This window comes from Xenopus laevis, chromosome 8S, assembly GCF_017654675.1.
Source record: "Xenopus laevis strain J_2021 chromosome 8S, Xenopus_laevis_v10.1, whole genome shotgun sequence".
In the NCBI taxonomy this organism is placed as follows: Eukaryota; Metazoa; Chordata; class Amphibia; order Anura; family Pipidae; genus Xenopus; species Xenopus laevis.
Window position 1 is genome coordinate 68,233,990 of NC_054386.1, and position 19,370 is coordinate 68,253,359.

Below are 19,370 nucleotides of genomic sequence, written 5' to 3' on the forward strand. Positions count from 1 at the left end.
ATTCCCGCAATGCCTTCCAGCTGGCAAAAATCTGAATCGCTGGCAGGATGGCGCTTCATTTTCCGAAGTCACAGGGCAACTAAAACTCCCAGAATCTTTATGTGTGTCTCTGTCCTTAGAGTGTGCATCTGTAGGTCATAGGCTTTATCTGTAGGGAAAGTGTAACCTGGAAAAATTCTTTAGTATCAACAGCCAGATTGTGGAATTTAAGACCCACATCAGGCAAGAACTGAACCCATATTATTATAGTGCAGGTATGGCACCTGCACCATAATATCCATAATTTGGATCTACATACTTAAGTCTACTAGAAAATCATTGAAACATTAAATATAAACCAATAGGTTGGTTTTGCTTTCAATAAGGATTAATTATATCTTAGTTGGGATCACGGATAAGGTACTGTTTTATTATTATAGAGAAAAAGGAAATCATTTAAAAAATGTATGGATTTTTTGGATAAAATGGAGTCTATGGGAGACGGCCTTTCAGTAATTTGGAGCTTTCTGGATAACGAGTTTCCAGATAACAGATCTCATACCTGTACTATGAATATAAGAATAATACTAAATGGGGTTGCCACTTGTCTGGTTTTTACCTGGACAGCACAGTCTTTGGAAAGGTACAGGTGCTTCATTGTCTCCTTGTACTCTTGTACATGCACTTGGGCTCTTTGTAAATGACCCCTTTAGGGCTCTTACACACAGGCGTTTGATTGTCCCCTGCATTGTGCTTTTTTTCCGTTCAGCCGCAGAGGAGCGCAGGAGTAGGCACACTTAATTATTGTCAATGGGGCTGTATTCACACAGATGCATGTATGTGCCGAATGGAGGCAAAATGCAACATGCTGCGTCCCAACCTGCGTTTTGTGCTTACATGCGTTGCTTTCAGATTGTTCACCATAAACAAAGACTTTTTTAAATTGCTTTCCTTTTTTTATTTTTTATCTTTCTCCCAAAATGTAAGTTTAAAGTTTAATATGCATGTCTCTAGTGTATCAGTCTGGCAGCTCAGTGATCCAGGAGCAGATTCTGAACTGTAGCATTTGTGTAATATTAGCAACTATTGTATAAATTCTAACAGCTGCCTTTAATGAAACTCAGGAATTCTGCTCAGCAGGGCCAAAAATAAGAAATGTAACAACTAAATGTATCAAATTTAGAACATTTACAGAGTCTGGGACCCCCCCCCCCCCACCAGAGCTGCTTTAGAAGGCCAAAAATGAAACATTTCAATATTAAAAAAACTGTCACAAATAGAAAATAGAAAGTAATGGTAAAAGTCTTTAGTTGGTTTCAGATTGTTTACCAGAAATAAACTGTTTGAAGTTGAACAACCCCTTTAATGTGACCACCCTGCTAAAAATCTACTATAAACACTAGCCTAAGGGGGAAATTTACTAACCTACGAAAATTTGCCAGTGACGGCTTTGTGCCCATCACTATACTTCGCCAGACGAAAATTCGCTCAGACAACGCTAATTTACTTAAATGCAAAGTTGTGTCCAGGGTACTGATTGCTGGTGAATTTTCGCTAGCGTTACGTCGGCAATCAAAGCGAAGATGCGCTAGCATTCAATTATGCCTAGCGCAACTTTGTTAGAGGTCTTCGATCAGGCTAATTTGTATACGGCGGGTAATTATAAAGTTTAATGGACGTATATGCTAAATACATTACATTACACAAGTCCAGAGAAGCTTAATAAAGAAAATATAGTTGTTATAATGCCCTACACATAATCCCACTGTATAGTTTGTGTTCCATATGTAAGAAAAAGTATTGGGGAACCCGGTTACCCCAAAAAAAAATTTTAAGCACTTTTGCAGGCTATCACTCTGAAAAAAAGAAAAGGACTTGAGAAGTCCTATGCACTCCATTGCACTTAGCCTGGTCTGAGCTGGTGAAGGCAAGTCTGGCGCAAGAGGTAATGTTCAGTAAAATCCGCATATTAGTGAATTTGTGAATTTACGTCCATTTGACAGAGCGAAAATTCGCCTGGCATTATAGTGCGAAGCAACGCTAGCGAAGTGACACCTGCACCTGTAATCGGCGAAGTAATGAAATGACATCACGCTGGCGAATCATCGCCAGCATTAGTCTCTTCGCTCTTTAGTTAATGTGCCCCTATGTCTTCGAACACATCATTACTTTTTCTTAATTTGATGCTAAATTCACTTCAGTATGATATTTTTTCAGAATTGTGTTGTGTTTGTTATGCAGAACTCACACTGTCACTGTCAGCAGAAAGTCTGACCTCTGTTGGTAAAAGAGAGACAGTGTGGTGGCAGCCATTAACTGACTCTCCTGACATCTCCTTAGTAACGACTGGGTTCAAACATTGCAGCTCAGTACATCTGACACATGAAGGCACAGAGCAGAATCTAAAGCAGAGTATGTGCGAATAGCTAAAAATCAGGTACAACGTCGCTTTTTAATTTAAACTTAAATTACATTTTAATTCAAATTTCATGCAATTGCCAATGTACATGTATATTTGCAGTATAAAAGGGAAAGATAACAATATACTTTGATCTCCATTTAGCAAAAGAGATTTGTGGTTTTACACGGAAGCACTGGCATTCAGTGCAGTGAATTTATACACAGTTGAATAAGAATTGGCTGGGTTTATATTAGAAAGCACTAGTGGTACACTAGACTAACATTATATACAGTAGTCAAAATCTATGATCCAGTGATACTGATGAAATTACTTCAAAACTTGTCCCCAGAAATGCACCCTGCAGCTGTGGAGCTGACAGTCTAATTCTGCTGCCCTGTGCACACAATGAATGGTGGGAGGAATCTGAAGAACCTGAAGCAAACCCTATTAAATGCAGGGAGCACAAACAAACTCCACACAATAAGTGGCCCAGGATAGGGTGAAATAAGGCAGCAATAGTAACCACTGCAGTACTGTGCCACTCACGTAATCATTTGACTCTTGTCTTTAGTTTGCAATGGAGTCTGAAGACAGTTACCTTGCTGCAATAAAAGAAGTAGCCTGCACTTTAGTGGAAACAACAATGAGAAATGTGGAGGGATATTTCCAGACTAAATACAGACCCCCTCTTCAGGAAACTGGTATTACTATATCATCAGCTATTTCCTGATTTATGATTTCTTTTTTTCTGTTTTTTTTTCTTATGCTTTTTTTTCCCTCAAGAAAGTGTTGGGTATAACTATACCATTATTCACACTCTCTTATAAACATCATCTCAAGCATTTCCAAGGTGGCATTGGCTTTGAAGGAGAGTGACTGTACCCAAAGCCTGATATTAATAGTCTATTCTATAGAAAAACAATAGAAATTGCAGAAGTGCCCAGAAAAGAACTGAAAGTATACATCAATTTATGTGTTTGGATTTAGATCCTTTAAGGAACAATCAAGCCTGGGCACTAAGGCATAGATACCAAAGAGTGAAAATCACTATTCACCAAAGGCAGGGGCTATCCTGGGGCTGAAGCCTCCTGAGACAACAGCCCCGATACAGCCCCCTCCCGCTCCGTGATTATAACTTTAGGGGCCCATTTATTATGCTATGTAAATATTCGCTGGAGAAACAGTGTAAAAAGCTGTGTATAATAAATGGCAAATTTATTAAGGTATGTGTTATTTTATGCAATGGGAATGCTAGATTTTCTGCTGTTATTTTACACTGCTTCAGAAGTAAATTACTCAAAGAAAAAGAGCATTAAAAAATGCATCCAGTTTTTACACAGCAATGCCTGCCGACTTGTAGCAAATTAATCTGCCGTTTTTTTTAAACCACATAATAAATCTGCCCCATTTTAGTGTCAGAGTGGGCTATATCACTAGTGCAATGAGCGCTTTAACACTCTCTGCATTAGCAGAGCCGTATTTCCATCTTAAAAAACAAAAATGTGTCTTTTAAAGTTACAGGACTGAGGCAGCTTTTGGCCTCGTCTGGTAACTGGCTACTCACTGCCACCTGCTACTCATGGCAGGAGCAGCCCTAAACAAAAGGAAACCCCACAGCTCTTTATTTACTTCTGCATGGTATTTAGCTGCATAATTACCAAAGAGTGAGTTCACTATGCTAATCCCCTAAAAATATACTGCAAACTAGAGTAAACTCTGTTTTCACCCTTTAATAAATATGCACACTTTCTCTTAAAGATAGAGAGAATATCTGATTTATCTTTTTTACCTGTTCTGTTTTCATGCCTAAACTGTTGTCTTCAGAAGATAGACACATGGCCAAGAACATTACATGGACTCCTTGCAAAGACTTTACTGTGGAGCTGGGAATGAAGCAAATTGAAGAGTATATTTCAGTAAGATTTGATAATTGGATTGTTATGTTTTTCTGTAGCCAATTTGCTAAGAATCCCATTGGTTTAGTAATGAAAATCAATTTTTTTTGGAAATTAAGGCTTTTTGCTGAGAGCCCTTGGTTTTTATGTTGTGACTTCACTGGTAGTGAGGAGAATACAGAGGAACTACTACCAGGTACTACAGGGTAATGCAGGCTGGATGTATTTTGAGTCCTTGGCTGTGAAACTTTGATCCAGGTTTCTTTACTAGAAACAGGGCTATTCCTAATTTGGAATACTATACTTTAAAGCTATTCAAGCATTTAAATATTTTTACTTTCAGTATTGATTCATGCTAGCTTAGTAATCAAGTACAAGGTAGTGTCTAATTATTACTAACAAAGGAGAAATTACCCATGGCAATTAATCTTGATCAGTCTAAGGCAATATAGAAAATCAAAGCAAAGATGGTTGCTATTGTAAACTGGACTGGTGCAATTTAGTATAGGTATTAGATCAGCCTCACAGCAGCTGGAAAGTAGTGTTTGTTTTTCCCTTATTGTTGTCTGGTTCAGATTTTTGAAACCATATAGTGGTCAGCTTTAGGGCTCTTACACACGGGGTGGTTTTTCGTTCACTCCCCTGCGTTGCACTTTCTTCCGTTGAGCGCAGGAGTAGACGCACTCAATTATTGTGAAGGGGGCTGAACTCACACAGACGCATGTATGATCCGAATGTAGGTAAAATGCAACATGCTTCCCACCTGCGTTTGGCACTTACATGCATTTGTGCGAGTGCAGCCCCCTTCACAATAATTTAGGGCGTCTACTCCTATGCTCCCCTGCGGCTGAATGGAAGAAAGCGCAATGCAGGGCAGCGCAGGAAAAACCGCCCGTGTGTAAGAACCCTTAGTCCAGGTCTGTTATTCTTCTGCAACATTGTTTCAGGAGTCAGAATCAAAAGTGCAGAGACTATTATTGGGAGCAGGCATTTCCCAGCTCAGAATGGCACAACATTACTGTATCTGCCCAGCACAATAGAGCTGACAATAGAAAGGGAGGATGTGACAGGATCTGCAGTAACTTTAGATTAAATGAAGGGCCCAGTGCTATTTTAAAATTTAGCATAGTCTCAAAATAAGGGCATGAGTATACCTCATGCAGTGACAAACATTATATAATTAAGGTTGATACTTTTCTGTTTATAGACGTGGGAATTCCATGAAAGCTGGTTACACTGTATAGACTTCCTAAAAGAAGAGGAGGTGGAATTTAGTAAACTTTACCATTACAGAACGAGGTGGAGCATCCCAACCCGCAGAAAACCTATTCCCAGAGCCACTGCATGTGTCTACTTTACTATACAGATCTCCAAAATTAAACCATTGGTATGTACAGTCATTCATTCTGTTGCTCACTCTAATTACACAAGGGAAAGTAAGTTACCCACTGACTGTGCACTGCTTAAGTATTGTAATACACATATAAGTTCTCCTTTAATAAGTTCTCCTTTAATACGAGTATAAGCACAGCATTTCTTAAAAGCACTTCCTTCTTAAGATATTCTGCTGTCACTCCTCACCCAGCCTAAACAGAATAATTAGTAATTATTACTTTAAAAAAAAAAAACTTATGATTTTTTTACAGGTTCTACCAGTGGAAGTATTTTTCATCTTTGAATCAACCAGACTTGTACACAGGTATGATTTTACAATGATCATAACCATTTTACTTCTGTATATAACATGGAGCCTTGGAATTGAGTTCTGAGATGCAAGTATGAATTTAACCCCATGAGTGCTGTGTATGAAGCAAATGTACGCCAGGTACCCCTAAAGGAGATCTAAAGCCTTACTAAAGACATAGGCTAGAAATGTTGTACATTTATGTTTTGGGCTTCTGTGCCAGCCGAAGGCAATCACAGCCATTTAGCAGGAAAAAGCTATACCTCTGAAGATGCCCCAGTAGCTCCCCAATAATCAGCCTTGTAGCATCAGCTTATATTAGACAAACCTTGTTTTCTGTCTGTAAATTTGCAAAATCCCCTAAGCTTAGCTTCTCAACAGCTGCTCAGAGAACACCGAATATGTGAGTGTTGCAGACACTTTCCAAGATGGTGGCCCCCTGTGACATGTTTGAAGTCTTGGATCATTGCTGCTATTGAGAAGCTGAAACTTTATGCTGGTGCAATAAGTTCAGTATATAAAATATGGTTAATTTAAGTGTATTTTTAGGGTTTAGCTCTCCTTTAAAGGGGTATAATACCCCCTTGTTCAACATGAGGACTTTTTTATTATGCATACAGTACTTTGAATCATTTAATTTAGAGCAGCTAATAGACATTAGATCTAGGGTGTATGTACATATTGCAGCAAGAGCCAATAAAACAAATAGCTACAGTATATGCTATGCAGTTATGGTCAACAATTGTTATTTATGACTGCTCATCTTTTCCCTGTTCTCTTTCAACCTTAGACCGGGACAGTCAAGATTTAGAGAAAAGTGGTTGAAAGACATTATTGAAAGCAAGCTGATAATGATGGAGAGCATTACTTTTTAAATGGATTGTTCCACAGGACTTTGCACCTTGGATAAAGAGTTAATACTACAGTCATCTCGGTTGTTACTTGTGTAATCTATTAATTTGTACTGGTATCTTGGGGACGGGCCGCCTTACTTATTTATATACTGGTCATTTTTATTGTGGGGAGGTGCCATACAGTTACGATATATTGGCCAGTATACCCACATTATAATAAAAAGACAGACATTTGCTACACAGAAGATCCTTTGCATTTATTGGGCTTACTTTCAAGATTTCATAGATGTACCCTTTTGTTTATAAAATGGTGTATCTAAAAATAACGAACACAAGTCTCCCCACGTGGAATTGCCTGCATGGTGGGTTTTTGACCAACCCCCTCCTGACTGTGATATGAGCAGAACAACATGGCGGAGGACACGGTATCTGGACACAGTGAATATTTTACATTATCATATGGTAAATATTTTATTATCACTTGGTAAAAATCTTGTTTGAATGTACATAGCAATCAGATTCTAAATGGAGAATCTCAGTCATTTTTACTAGTGAAAAAGCTCCTGATTAAAAAAAAAATCAAATTATTAAAAAAAAAACTTTTTTATTGACTGATTGTATACATTGATTTTGTTCAAATGAACACTTGCTGCATTAAGTTCTCTCAGTGACACCGTAAAGAAGACTTGTTCCAAATGTTCATTCATTTGGAAATTATAATGGATGCTGTAATGGTAATGTCCCTGATGTATACTGCAGAGGGGACTCAAAGTCTCTAGAAGCATTATAAAGTTTAGACATTCGAAATACTATTGTAATACTATTCACATTTACCAAAAGAGTAGAATAAACCTTTAGAATTGCTAGATTAGAGCTTGCTGTTATGTAACATCTAATGTAAAAAATATGAAAACACAATAAAACGGATACTTTCAGCTCTCATTTTTAAATGTGTCCCACTGAACACAACAGTTTTTTCCCTCTCACTCAATACAACACCAAGCAGGAAACAAAGATGTCCACCAGTTAAAAGGCATAGGACAACAGCATCACAAGGAAAACTGGAGCGCACAGTGACTGGTTTATTTGTCCTCCTTTCCTTTTGTCTTTCTATAAACCATCTCTCTGAAGCTGGACAAGATCTTGTTTTCACGTTTACTTCTTTCCTCTTGATTGAATGACGCCAGGGCCCTCTTTTCATCTGCACTGTAAATCTGGTTTTCCTTACGCAGACGCACAGCCTCCATACGGCGATGTCTGAATGAAAGAATTAATTTACCAAATTTATGCATGTTTATCAAACATAAAGAAAATCATTTCATGAATTTGAGTATATACAAACTGCTTCACGGACCTTGCTGATTGCAGCTGCCAGCAAATATGAAATTAAATGCAAACAAAATTGAAATCATTGGGAATATGCTACATATGTTGGAAAATCTGGAATTAAGCAATATAATAAATAGTATACATTTTCGGTAAATCCTGAAAATATATTGCACGAGGGGCAATGTTTCAGGGGCACGCTTGTTCATGAAGCAATCTGAAACCAGCCAGTAATCTGCCTTTTACTTACCTTACGAAAAGCAGTTTTCACCATTGCTACATTTAGAACACCTTGGGGGTTATTTATCAAGATCCGAATTTCTAAGTTAGAAATCCGAGCAACTCAGATTGCCCGAATGGACCTTATTTATGAAAAGAAAGCCTGAAAAAATAGGGTCGGGCAAACTTAAGCGCTGTCCCCGAAAACTGCGAATTGCTCGTAGTTTTTTTGCGCAGAAACCACAAACTTATCGGATATCGGTACGGACATCAGCATAGACACTGGGAACTTCCCCATTGCCTTATACAGGACCTAGAGAGCTTTTAGATGCCGGGGTTTCGGATTCTGAGTTTTTAGACCATCAAATTGTAATAAATCTCGAAAAATTCTTAGTTTTTTTTTCCCTGCGAAAACCACAAATTATTCGATGTTCGGATATTCGGACCTTGATAAATAACCCCCTAGTTTATGCACCATTATATTCCCTGGTAAACTGATAAGACTTGTTTCAAGAAGTAGATCAAAAATCGTTTCTTTCACAGATGATTTATCTTTATCTTACATTTACCAGTGATTTTTCCGTTATATGTTGTAATTAGACAGCACCCAACCACCAATTTCCAATATCAATATATGTACAAACCTGCTACCGCTCATCACATAGCCAGACTTTTCGAATGAAGCAATTTCATCACTCGTTAGACCAATTTCACCTCTTCTTGGAATACGCTTTCCAGCTTTCACATACTCTGCCATGGCTGCACCTTCACCAGGCAGCAAAGCATGACCAAAACTATGAGAAAAGAAAATGTTATTGATACTGCAAAATGCCACAAACATAATACAACATTTAACTTTGTGTGGTTATGGTATATTATAGTCCTCTGTACTTAAATGGAAAATGGTATTTGTCACTCTGAATAACTAAAGAAATAAAACATATTTCTATAAATGTTGATTAGTTATATTGGATGCTTATTGATTCCCCTTGTGTCACAAAGCTTAATCAGACCAATTAAGATTAAGTAACGTATCCTTTACGATTAGAAGTCCATCAGATTCTCATGACTTGAATAAAATCACTCATCCAGCAGTAATAGAACACTGTGGTGACATATAGGTGAATATCCTCATAAAACACAAGAACCATATGGGTTTAAGTCTGCGCCTTTATATGGCCATGAAACGCCATGTTGATGTTTAATATCCATATATTTTATTTTCACTGGTTTATTAAAGGGGATGTAAAGTAGGGATGCATCAAATCCAGGATTCGGTTTGGGATTCAGCCTTTTTCAGCAGGATTCGGCCGAATCCTTCAACCCAGCCGAACCGAATCATAATTTGCATATGCAAATTAGGGACGGGAGGGAAATCGCGTGACTTTTTGTCACAAAACAAGGAAGTAAAAAATGTTTTCCCCTTCCCACCCCTAATTTGAATATGCAAATTAGGATTGGTTCGGTATTTGGCCAAATCTTTTGTGAAGGATTCGGGGGTTCGGCCGAATCCAAAATAGTGGATTCGGTGCATCCCTAATGTAAAGTCAAAAAAGTAAAATTACTTTAACAGGTCCACTGTCTAAAAATAAACTTATCTTCAATATGCTTTAATTAAAAAAATCTGTATAGTTTTTCATAAAAACCGTGATCTGCTGTGCTCCAGCTCCCCCTTCTCTCCACTCACACAGATTTCAGCATGCATGAATTCCTCAAACCGGCCAGTCGGATGGTGGCTGCTTTACTTCAAAATGATAAGTGCTACTTCGAGTTCAAAAGGGTAGCAAAGCAGGATAATGGGTTAATTTATCTGTTTGTTCCTGACTAAAGGTGGCCATACACGGAGAGATCCGCTCGTTTGGCGATGTTACCAAAACAAGCGGATCTCACCCTGATATGCCCACCTTGCAGTGGGCAATATCGGGCTGATCCGATCGTGGGCCCTAGGGCCCAAAGATCGGATCCTACGGTGGCTTTATGGGTGGTCGGATCGCGGGACTACATCAACGCACAGATGCGGACGCGATCCAGCGGGATTTTTAGTCCCATCCGATCGAGATCTGGCCCGTGGGGGATTCCCCATACACGGGCCAATAAGCTGCGGACTCGGTCTGTCGGCAGCTTTTATCGGCCTGTGTATGGCCACCTTAAAGCTAACCTCCATGACAAACAACTCCACACAGGCTTCCCTGACACTTCAGAACTCGGAGGAGGGGAGATTGTCTTGAAGTAAAGCAGCCATCTTCCAACTGGCCGGGTTGAGGAATTCATGCAGAATGATGTCCATGTGAGTGGAGAGAAGGGGGAACTGGAGCACAGAAAATCAAACTTTTTACAAAAGGGTAGATCATTTTTTATTGAAGTATGTTTATTTTTAGGCAGTGGACCCATTAATGGAATTATTTTTTCTGATGATTATGACAAGTCCCTCCATATTGGAAATGTAGATTGCCCAGTGTATACAGCTTTAAAGACGATACATTTTGATGTTTTAAATGTAATGCTTAATATAACAAAAATAAAACAGTGACTTACTTTAATGGTTTATCATCTTGCGACAGATGTGTAATTGGTGCTTCTGGTCCCACAAATTCAAACTCATCTAAATTATTTTCTGTGAAAAAAAAAAGTCAAGTTCCTTGGCCTGATCTTCTCTACAACTTTCTAAAGATATGCTATATATTCATGACAGGGTGTCTTCAGCTCAAACTCAAGTGCTGTGTCACTCCAAGGTCCCCTCAATGGCTATTGACATTTTTTTTATTTACTGTATTCACAGAATGCCTAGGAAAGATATAAAAAAATGCTATTGGTGTTGAAAAAAAGTTGGCTTTAAAGGGGAACACATATTTCCAACCAGTAGACCTGTCAGTTAACTGCCATTATAGCACAGTTACTTACAGTAAACCCAACATCAACTACAATGAGGAAAGCGGAGCAATTAATACAGACCTGAAAAACCTGCTAAAAGAGCACCGTCCTAAATGGTAGCATTTATAAGCAAATTCAATCAATTCAGTCACTGCACAAAATTGAGAGGGTGCATAGTAACACAAACCCAAAAAGGATTAATCTTGGACTTTCTGGGGAAAAAAAAAACCAAATCATAAAAGGGAGGGGGAAGGCATAAATCCAAAAGTAACACTTTTTACAAGCCTTAGTTTTACGATAGATTCATGTATATTTTCTAACTGTATAAAGCCCTTATAGCCATTCTGGTTTTACCCTATTGGGGTTTAAATTGTTTCATCAATATGGTTAAGGTCACTTTGTAAACAAGTAATGTAATACGCACTTGTTTTCTCAACCCATTGATCTTCTTCCTCTTTTTCATCATCTGAATCTTCACTGCTTGAATCACTGCTTTCTTCCTTTACTTTCTTGCTTCTTTTTTTCTTTGACTTCTTTCTGTTTAAACATTTGCACCCTTGCAATTAATACAGTATATAAAATATGGCATTTTTAGCCATTCATTTTTAGGGTTTAGTTCTCCTTTAACAGCATTTAAAGGAGAACTATTGAAGAATATTTCAAGGGAAATTCTTTGGATTTCCTTTGACACTATTGTTATTATAACTTTTTATGACTTGTCTTTCTATTCAGGTACGCCCCAAATAATACTAAATACTATATTTTAAAGTGAATAAACCCTTTAAATAAATTCCTATGTTGCAATAGATGAGGGAGTGATTTATGAAATAAAAAGTCCACTATTAAGCCGCACCAAAATGATAAACAAAAATCTTACTTCATGTGTTTTTTCTTCCTTTTCTTAGACTTCTTTTTCTTATCTTCATCTAGAACAAAGCAATGTTTAAAATTAATATAATACTTGTGAATAAAAAGATTTTTAATCTTTGCCAGAAAAGAAAACGAGAGAGAATGTCACCTAAAGGAGACATTCCTGGTTTCTTCTTAAACAGAGACCTTAAAATTAATAAAAATGCGCTCCAAGTGTAGTAAATAGTCAAAGCATCTTCCTCAGAAATAAGAGTTTATTTTCTCTTAGCTTTTGACTGACAGACTTGTGCTGTTTTTTTTTCAATTAAAGGGGTTGTTTACATTCAAAATACTTTTTTTTTTCAATTCGGTTGTTTTCAAATTGTTTGCCATAAACAAAGACTTTTTTTTCAATTGCTTTCCATCTTTTATTTTTTCACATTTTCCCAAAATTGAAGTTTAATGTTCCTAGTGTTTTCGGTTTGGTAGCTCAGTGATTCAGGAGCAATCTGAACTGTTACAATTTGCTACATTAAGTTGATAGATTTAGTTGATACATTTCTCAGTAGTAGCGGTGGAATATTAGCAACTATGTATCAATTCTAACAGCTGCCTTTAATGAAACTCAGGGATTCCGCACAGCAGTAGTTATGATCGAAATTTTTCGTCAAGTATCGCTGCAAAAATTACTCGCATATGGGTGAAGAAAATTGCGCCACAACACGCAACAAAAAAAACTTTTGACAGCAATGCATTTTGCCAAATTATTTGCACAATTTTTTTGCCAAACGGTCATCACAGCAGGGCTAAACATAAAAAATTTATTAACTAAATGTATCGACCCCCCTTCCCAGAGCTGCTTTATAAGGGGAAAAATGAAACTTTACATTTCAGTATTAAAAAACAAATAGAAAATGATTGGAAAAAGTCTATTTCTGGTGAACAATCTGAAACCAACTGAACTGAAAAAAGGGGTTGAAGGTGAACAAATCCCTTGCTATTATTACCTAGTGTGTATAAGCATCTGCTTACATGGAGGAAAATGCTTTTTTTTAGTTTCCAATATTATATCAGAAAGTGGCCCTCCAGTTGTCTCTGATGATGAAGGCAAGGGAGCAGGCAGTTCTTGTTCTGCAACAGCAGAGGGACCAAGCATAACTTGAAGGCACGTGAAGTTATCCCATAGCATATACAGTGGTGTGAAAAACTATTTGCCCCCTTCCTGATTTCTTATTCTTTTGCATGTTTGTCACACTTAAATGTTTCTGCTCATCAAAAACCGTTAACTATTAGTCAAAGATAACATAATTGAACACAAAATGCAGTTTTTAAATGAAGGTTTACGTTATTAAGGGAGAAAAAAAACTCCAAATCTACATGGGCCTGTGTGAAAAAGTGATTGCCCCCCTTGTTAAAAAATAACTTAACTGTGGTTTATCACACCTGAGTTCAATTTCAAAGGTTATAAAGCCATTTCTAAAGCTTTGGGACTCCAGCGAACCACAGTGAGAGCCATTATCCACAAATGGCAAAAACATGGAACAGTGGTGAACCTTCCCAGGAGTGGCCGGCCGACCAAAATTACCCCAAGAGCGCAGAGACAACTCATCCGAGAGGCCACAAAAGACCCCAGGACAACATCTAAAGAACTGCAGGCCTCACTTGCCTCAATTAAGGTCAGTGTTCACGACTCCACCATTAGAAAGAGACTGGGCAAAAACGGCCTGCATGGCAGATTTCCAAGGCGCAAACCACTTTTAAAGGAAATGTCAAGCCGTTTTTCAATATCGCCATGTATGTATAGCTTACCTATCCCCAACCTGAACTGCATTATTTTCGGTTCGTAATTCGCTTCAACTTCCCTGCACGGATGCATTCTTTGCCTCTCTTCATTATCATTAACCCGGCGGCCATTTTTTACGGGTTGCGCTCTTCCTGTATACACTGGGCATGTGCCAATAGTCCCACCCGACTGACCTCTGTACTGTAGTGTCTGATTCAATAAAACTTGAAGTTGCTGGACTTACATGTTATTCTGGTTTGAAAAGGCAGTGCGATAGTTAAAATCTCAGCTCTCTGCCTCGCTCCCTGCAGTCAGCATGAGAAATATGTCCTAGAAGGGGGAGCGGAGAGATAAACCTTACAAGTAAAAAGTCCGCATAGCAACTGCCGATGCTATTTTTCTATTGGAGCATTGAATACACAGTGGTGTCTTCAGAGGTCACTGATGGATGTGGCTGGAAGCTTTAGCCGAAGCTGATTCCTCTCCAATGCGCATGTGCTAAATTATTTTACACAAGTGCGCATGTGCATATCGCCAAATAACGTCACTCGTTCTGAAGGGAGGGGGGAGAGAGGCAGACAGTGGAGGAAAGACGCAGGAAGCCGAAATCAACAAAGCTGCTTAGTGGATCGCTTGTCAAGGACTTGAATACTCGGTATGTAAAAAATGTAATGAGGCATTTGACTGATAACATTTTCTTTGCAGGGGTTGACATGTCCTTTAAGCAAAAAGAACATTAAGGCTTGTCTCAATTTTGCTAAAAAACATCTCAAGGATTGCCAAGACTTTTGGGAAAATACCTTGTGGACCGACTAGACAAAAGTTGAACTTTTTGGAAGGTGCGCGTCCCGTTACATCTGGCGTAAAAGTAACACAGCATTTCAGAAAAAGAACATCATACCAACAGTAAAATATGGTGGTGGTAGTGTGATGGTCTGGGGTTGTTTTGCTGCTTCAGGACCTGGAAGACTTGCTGTGATAGATGGAACCATGAATTATACTGTCTACCAAAAAATCCTGAAGGAGAATGTCCGGCCATCTGTTCGTCAACTCAAGCTGAAGCGATCTTGGGTGCTGCAGCAGGACAATGACCCAAAACACACCAGCAAATCCACCTCTGAATGGCTGAAGAAAAACAAAATGAAGACTTTGGAGTGGCCTAGTCAAAGTCCTGACCTGAATCCTATTGAGATGTTGTGGCATGACCTTAAAAAGGCGGTTCATGCTAGAAAACCCTCAAATAAAGCTGAATTACAACAATTCTGCAAAGATGAGTGGGCCAAAATTCCTCCAGAGCGCTGTAAACGACTCGTTGCAAGTTATCGCAAACGCTTGATTGCAGTTATTGCTGCTAAGGGTGGCCCAACCAGTTATTAGGTTCAGGGGGCAATTACTTTTTCACACAGGTTTGGATTTCTTTTCTCCCTAAATAATAAAAACCCTCATTTAAAAACTGCATTTTGTGTTTACTTGTGTTATCTTTGACTAATAGTTAAATGTGTTTGATGATCAGAAACATTTTGTGTGACAAACATGCAAAAGAATAAGAAATCAGGAAGGGGCAAATAGTTTTTCACACCACTGTATGGGTCAGTGGCCCTCCAGTTGTCCCTGATTATCTTCAGCCAAGGGTATACAATAGTATACAAGAGCTTTAATGGATACTGTAATGATGTGGATGGTGTGTAAATAAAAGTGCTGGGAATGAGATCTAAGAACTAATAACAGGACACAATAAAACTTTACAATTTACAGATGCTTCAGGCATCATTGAAGGAAGCCCTCTAGGAATTTTCGCCAACCCCACCATCTTGTAAACCTTAATCTTCCAAATATTTGATTTATTTATATACAGACCTCGGCATACTATAAAGTGGACTGCACATGGCCCCTCTTAGTTTAACATAGGTAAAAAAACTTTAACTCTTTTGCTCTCTCTGGCCAGCTTGCAACCACTTCTAAAACTTGGAGGTGAAATTTCCTAAGCAATAGCTACTCTCTGGGCTAGAATCTGTCTTAGGCAGAGCATTCCAACGCAGCAGCTCAAAGGCAAGAATGCTTGATTGCTGCAATACTCATTGAGAGGTCCTTTTTGGTAACATGCAGCATTGGTCACAACAGCATTATTAGGCCCCAGTGCTGGATCATTAGAAGTAAAATATATATTTACCACTGCTATCAGATTCAGAGTCATCTTCCGAATGTTTTCTGCGCCTTTTCTTAGAAGACTTTTTCTTTTTTTTCTTTTTCCTTTTCTTTTTCTCTTCTAAACAAGTAAACAAATATACAAGCATATAAATGCACTGAAATGAAGGTTCTTTTGTCTATGAAATCAAATAAATAAATATATATGCAACACTGCCTACTTATTATATAGCTGCACAAATGAAACAAGAGGAAGACTGGATAATTGGGCAACCTTGGAAGTGGACCATGTAACCATTCCTCACTTAGCTTATTACTTCTGTGGGAAATAAGCAGTAATTTGGGAAGAGTAGTTTTTAATATCAGCATTAATTTAAGATGGCATTCCCTTATGAAAATATGAATAAGCACGTAATCTCCCCAATGGTTGCCCAAGCTACCAAAACATCCATCTGTATAACAGATTCCAATAGTTTGACAATATACTCTGTAATGTTACACAAGCTGTCCCCTTATTTGACCTACTCTTTCTGGTGGAGGGGTCCATATGATGAAAAATATACCCGATTGTCCATCCACTGCCTTATTTAAAGGTTTCATGAAATTTTTAAACATGCCCCGATCTGCCATTTCATTTTGAAATCTGACATGGGGCTAGACATATTGTCAGTTTCCCAGCTGTCCCAAGTCATGTGACTTGTGCTCTGATAAACTTTAGTCACTTTTTACTGCTGTACTGCAAGTGATATCATCCCCCTACCTCCCCCCCCCACAGCCTAACAACAGAACTATATATTGTAGAAATAATTATTTGGGTAAACAGTGTAATTTAGAAATAAATTATTTTATTTAGAAATAAAAAATACATCATAAAAATCATGACAGAATCCCTTTAAGGGCTGGGCGATAGGCTCAGTATAAATCCTGAATTAAAGTGTCAACATTGGCATCAGGCTTAGCCACATAAGTGGTGAATGCTGCTGTGCTATATAATAGGTCTGAGTTGAACATACTGCTCTGGGCCTGATTTGTATGAGAGTAAACACTAGTTACTGCAAACAATAGTTTATGGAAAGTAAAGAAATGGCAGAAGTCCTGTCTAGCAACTTTAGAAGGATATTTCTCTCCCGGCAATTACTAAAAACTCAGAAAATACCTTCTTACAAAGTTATTTACTCATCATTCTGTCTGTAGCCTATGTATTGAGAAGACAATCGTAAAGACAAAGCTTTTCATCAGTGTAGTTTTTTAACTCCAAATACACAGTACAGTTTTTTTTTTTAATTTAACCTGCCTGAGCCTCTATCCAGCTGGCATTACACAGGCCAAATACCCAGCAGCAAAAGTACAACATAAAACGTATATTTCCTGAAGAAGACATGTAATTACATTCCCAATTGTCAGACTGTAATGGAAACCATTACTCATGTCCAAGATGGTGGCACCCTGCCTCTCCATATGGATCCTGCTGGTCGCAGTGCTGTGATGCCAGCATCTTCTAGCCCGCCGATTGGTCGACGGCATCCTCAGAACGTGCGCCGGTGTCAGAACGCCAGCGTCGGGACACCAGCGTCAGCACGTCATTGCGTCCAAACTTTTGGCGCCAAGACTGGCCTATATAAAGGAGCTTGGACACTGCAAACATTGCCCAAGTATAGGTTTCACTTTGTGTATTCCTGGGTGTGATAATAGCTTGTCTTATTGATTATTGTGTACTGTTTAAACGTACTGACCCTTCTCTGCCTGGATTGAACTATTGCCTGGACTTTGACCATTCTCTTGCCTAATCCTCCTGTCACCCCGGTCTAACGAACTGCCTCCTCCTAGGTCCGCACTCCAACTGTGCCTTCGGGCCCTTACACAGACAAAGTTTTCTGCAGATATGTTTAAACTTGCTCACCTACCTTCTGAAGATTCAGAACTGCTTGATTTGTTTGACTTTTCGTCCTCTTCTACGGGTGTGTGCTCATCAGAACTAGGTAGAAAGCCAAAAACATGTAGTATAAAAAAAAAAGTACTATTTGAAAAGAAGAACATTTGAAAAAGAAAAAAAAAAAGCGGCTTACTCAGGTTCAAGAACTTTAGGTGAAAGACCCCAAACTTCTGGAGCTCCAAGCTCACCAATTCTCTCTCTTTCTTTTAAACGCCTGCAAGAAAAAAAACACAAAAAATTGTACAGCAGTTAAAGTATTTTACATGTATAAAAAATGCTTACACTGCCAACTCTATTAGTGTACACTCAGCCGGAGGGCAACAAGTTGGCCAGCTCCTCTAACTGTATGGTGGGAGAGAGAATTCAGAAGGAATACAGAGAACTTTTCTATTGTTGCTCGGCTAAGGAAAGAGATGGAAAAGGCAATTGAAAGTTTCTGAAGAAATTGACCCTACTGTGAACTAGTTAGGGAGTTTAAATTGTAAGACCACTAGGGCAGAGACTGATGTGTATTGTGAATAATCTCTGTTAAGACAATGACAGTGCTATATACAGTAAATGAACAGTAATGCAGTAGTAGCAGAGACTGCCCTCGCACCTTGCAATGAAAGCGTCCTGCCTTTGCCTCAAAACCTCCTCCTTCCCCTTCTCAGTGTAGTCTCCCCATTGTTTCCCGTGGTGGGGTCGGCTTGAGAAAGCTTGCTCTCCGGACCGGCTTCGGCGGTGATCATTGACAGCCACTCGTTCCCTGGATCTAGATCTTCTTACTCTCCTGTCTGGAGATCGCTCGTCGCTTCCGTGCCGCCTTTTCCGCGGTGAATAATCAGAACTTCTGCTCCTGGAACGGCTAATAGGTCCCATGTTTCTACAAAATAATCGTATACAAATATACACTAACTTCGTTGAAGTATCTATTATGTGTACGAGACATCGCAAAATGCCTTTCCGGCGGAAGTCTGCTGCACACGTTGCTCCGCCATAATTGTTACGGGCAAAGCATTACAGGAAATGACTCGTTTGCAATGCAGGAAGTGGACAGTGTAAATTGTGTGTGGTAGCTAGGCCTTCAGTCATAGCTGTACATTGTACAGGAAATAATAATAATAAAGTCCAAAAAGGGAGTCAGTCATTTGATATAATTAAAAATCTTTTCGGAGAAGTTGGTGTTTTTAAGCAACCCTTAGTCCTGTGTAATGGTAACTACATATTTATACGTTACTTTATGATGAGGAAACAAGAGAGATTAGGTACAGCATACAGAAACAATAGAGTAGTAGAGGTTCATTACATAATACACAATGCTGGATTTGTGGAGAGGCCTCCAAGGCCCTGATCTGGGGGGGGGGACAGGATTTTAGGGGGCAGCATGCAGCCCAACCAGGCAGCCACACCCACATTGGTTCAGGAACACTGTGGAGGCACAGGACATAT

General features: G+C 38.9%; 2 protein-coding genes across 4 annotated transcripts; one reads left to right on the forward strand and one right to left on the reverse strand.

The window, feature by feature from the left end:
- Positions 1-2,227: 2,227 nt before the first annotated feature.
- Positions 2,228-7,053, forward strand: akap14.S (A-kinase anchoring protein 14 S homeolog). 2 transcript variants are annotated; one of them, XM_018233049.2, is made up of 6 exons: positions 2,228-2,416; positions 2,952-3,081; positions 4,208-4,296; positions 5,483-5,662; positions 5,922-5,974; positions 6,750-7,053. In XM_018233049.2, the coding sequence occupies exons 2-6, from the start codon at positions 2,958-2,960 to the stop codon at positions 6,832-6,834; spliced, it is 531 nt and encodes a 176-aa protein (XP_018088538.1). In that variant the 5' UTR covers positions 2,228-2,416; positions 2,952-2,957; the 3' UTR covers positions 6,835-7,053. The 2 variants fall into 2 exon arrangements, with proteins under 2 accessions (XP_018088538.1, XP_018088537.1); XM_018233048.2 differs by having other exon boundaries at positions 2,252-2,416; positions 4,205-4,296.
- A 215-nt stretch (positions 7,054-7,268) lies between these two features.
- Positions 7,269-18,935, reverse strand: nkap.S (NFKB activating protein S homeolog). 2 transcript variants are annotated; one of them, XM_018232173.2, is made up of 9 exons: positions 18,538-18,935; positions 18,073-18,153; positions 17,911-17,981; positions 16,032-16,127; positions 12,107-12,155; positions 11,654-11,766; positions 10,894-10,972; positions 9,003-9,152; positions 7,272-8,070 (listed from the first exon to the last, which is right to left on the reverse strand). In XM_018232173.2, exons 1-9 carry the CDS (start codon positions 18,798-18,800, stop codon positions 7,896-7,898), a joined length of 1,077 nt encoding a protein of 358 aa, XP_018087662.1. In that variant the 5' UTR covers positions 18,801-18,935; the 3' UTR covers positions 7,272-7,895.
- Positions 18,936-19,370: the final 435 nt, after the last annotated feature.

Excerpts from the sequence above, each read along its gene's own strand:
- akap14.S (XM_018233048.2), top strand. The coding sequence starts at position 2,958 with ATGGAGTCTGAAGACAGTTACCTTGCTGCAATAAAAGAAGTAGCCTGC. Across the intron at positions 3,082-4,204 it reads ACCCCCTCTTCAGGAAACTG|AAGATAGACACATGGCCAAG; the intron begins GTATTACTATAT and ends TGTTGTCTTCAG. Across the intron at positions 5,975-6,749 it reads TCAACCAGACTTGTACACAG|ACCGGGACAGTCAAGATTTA; the intron begins GTATGATTTTAC and ends TTTCAACCTTAG.
- nkap.S (XM_018232173.2), bottom strand. The coding sequence starts at position 18,800 with ATGGGACCTATTAGCCGTTCCAGGAGCAGAAGTTCTGATTATTCACCG. Across the intron at positions 9,153-10,893 it reads CAAGATGATAAACCATTAAA|TTTTGGTCATGCTTTGCTGC; the intron begins GTAAGTCACTGT and ends CTTTTCTCATAG. Across the intron at positions 8,071-9,002 it reads TATGTGATGAGCGGTAGCAG|ACATCGCCGTATGGAGGCTG; the intron begins GTTTGTACATAT and ends TCTTTCATTCAG.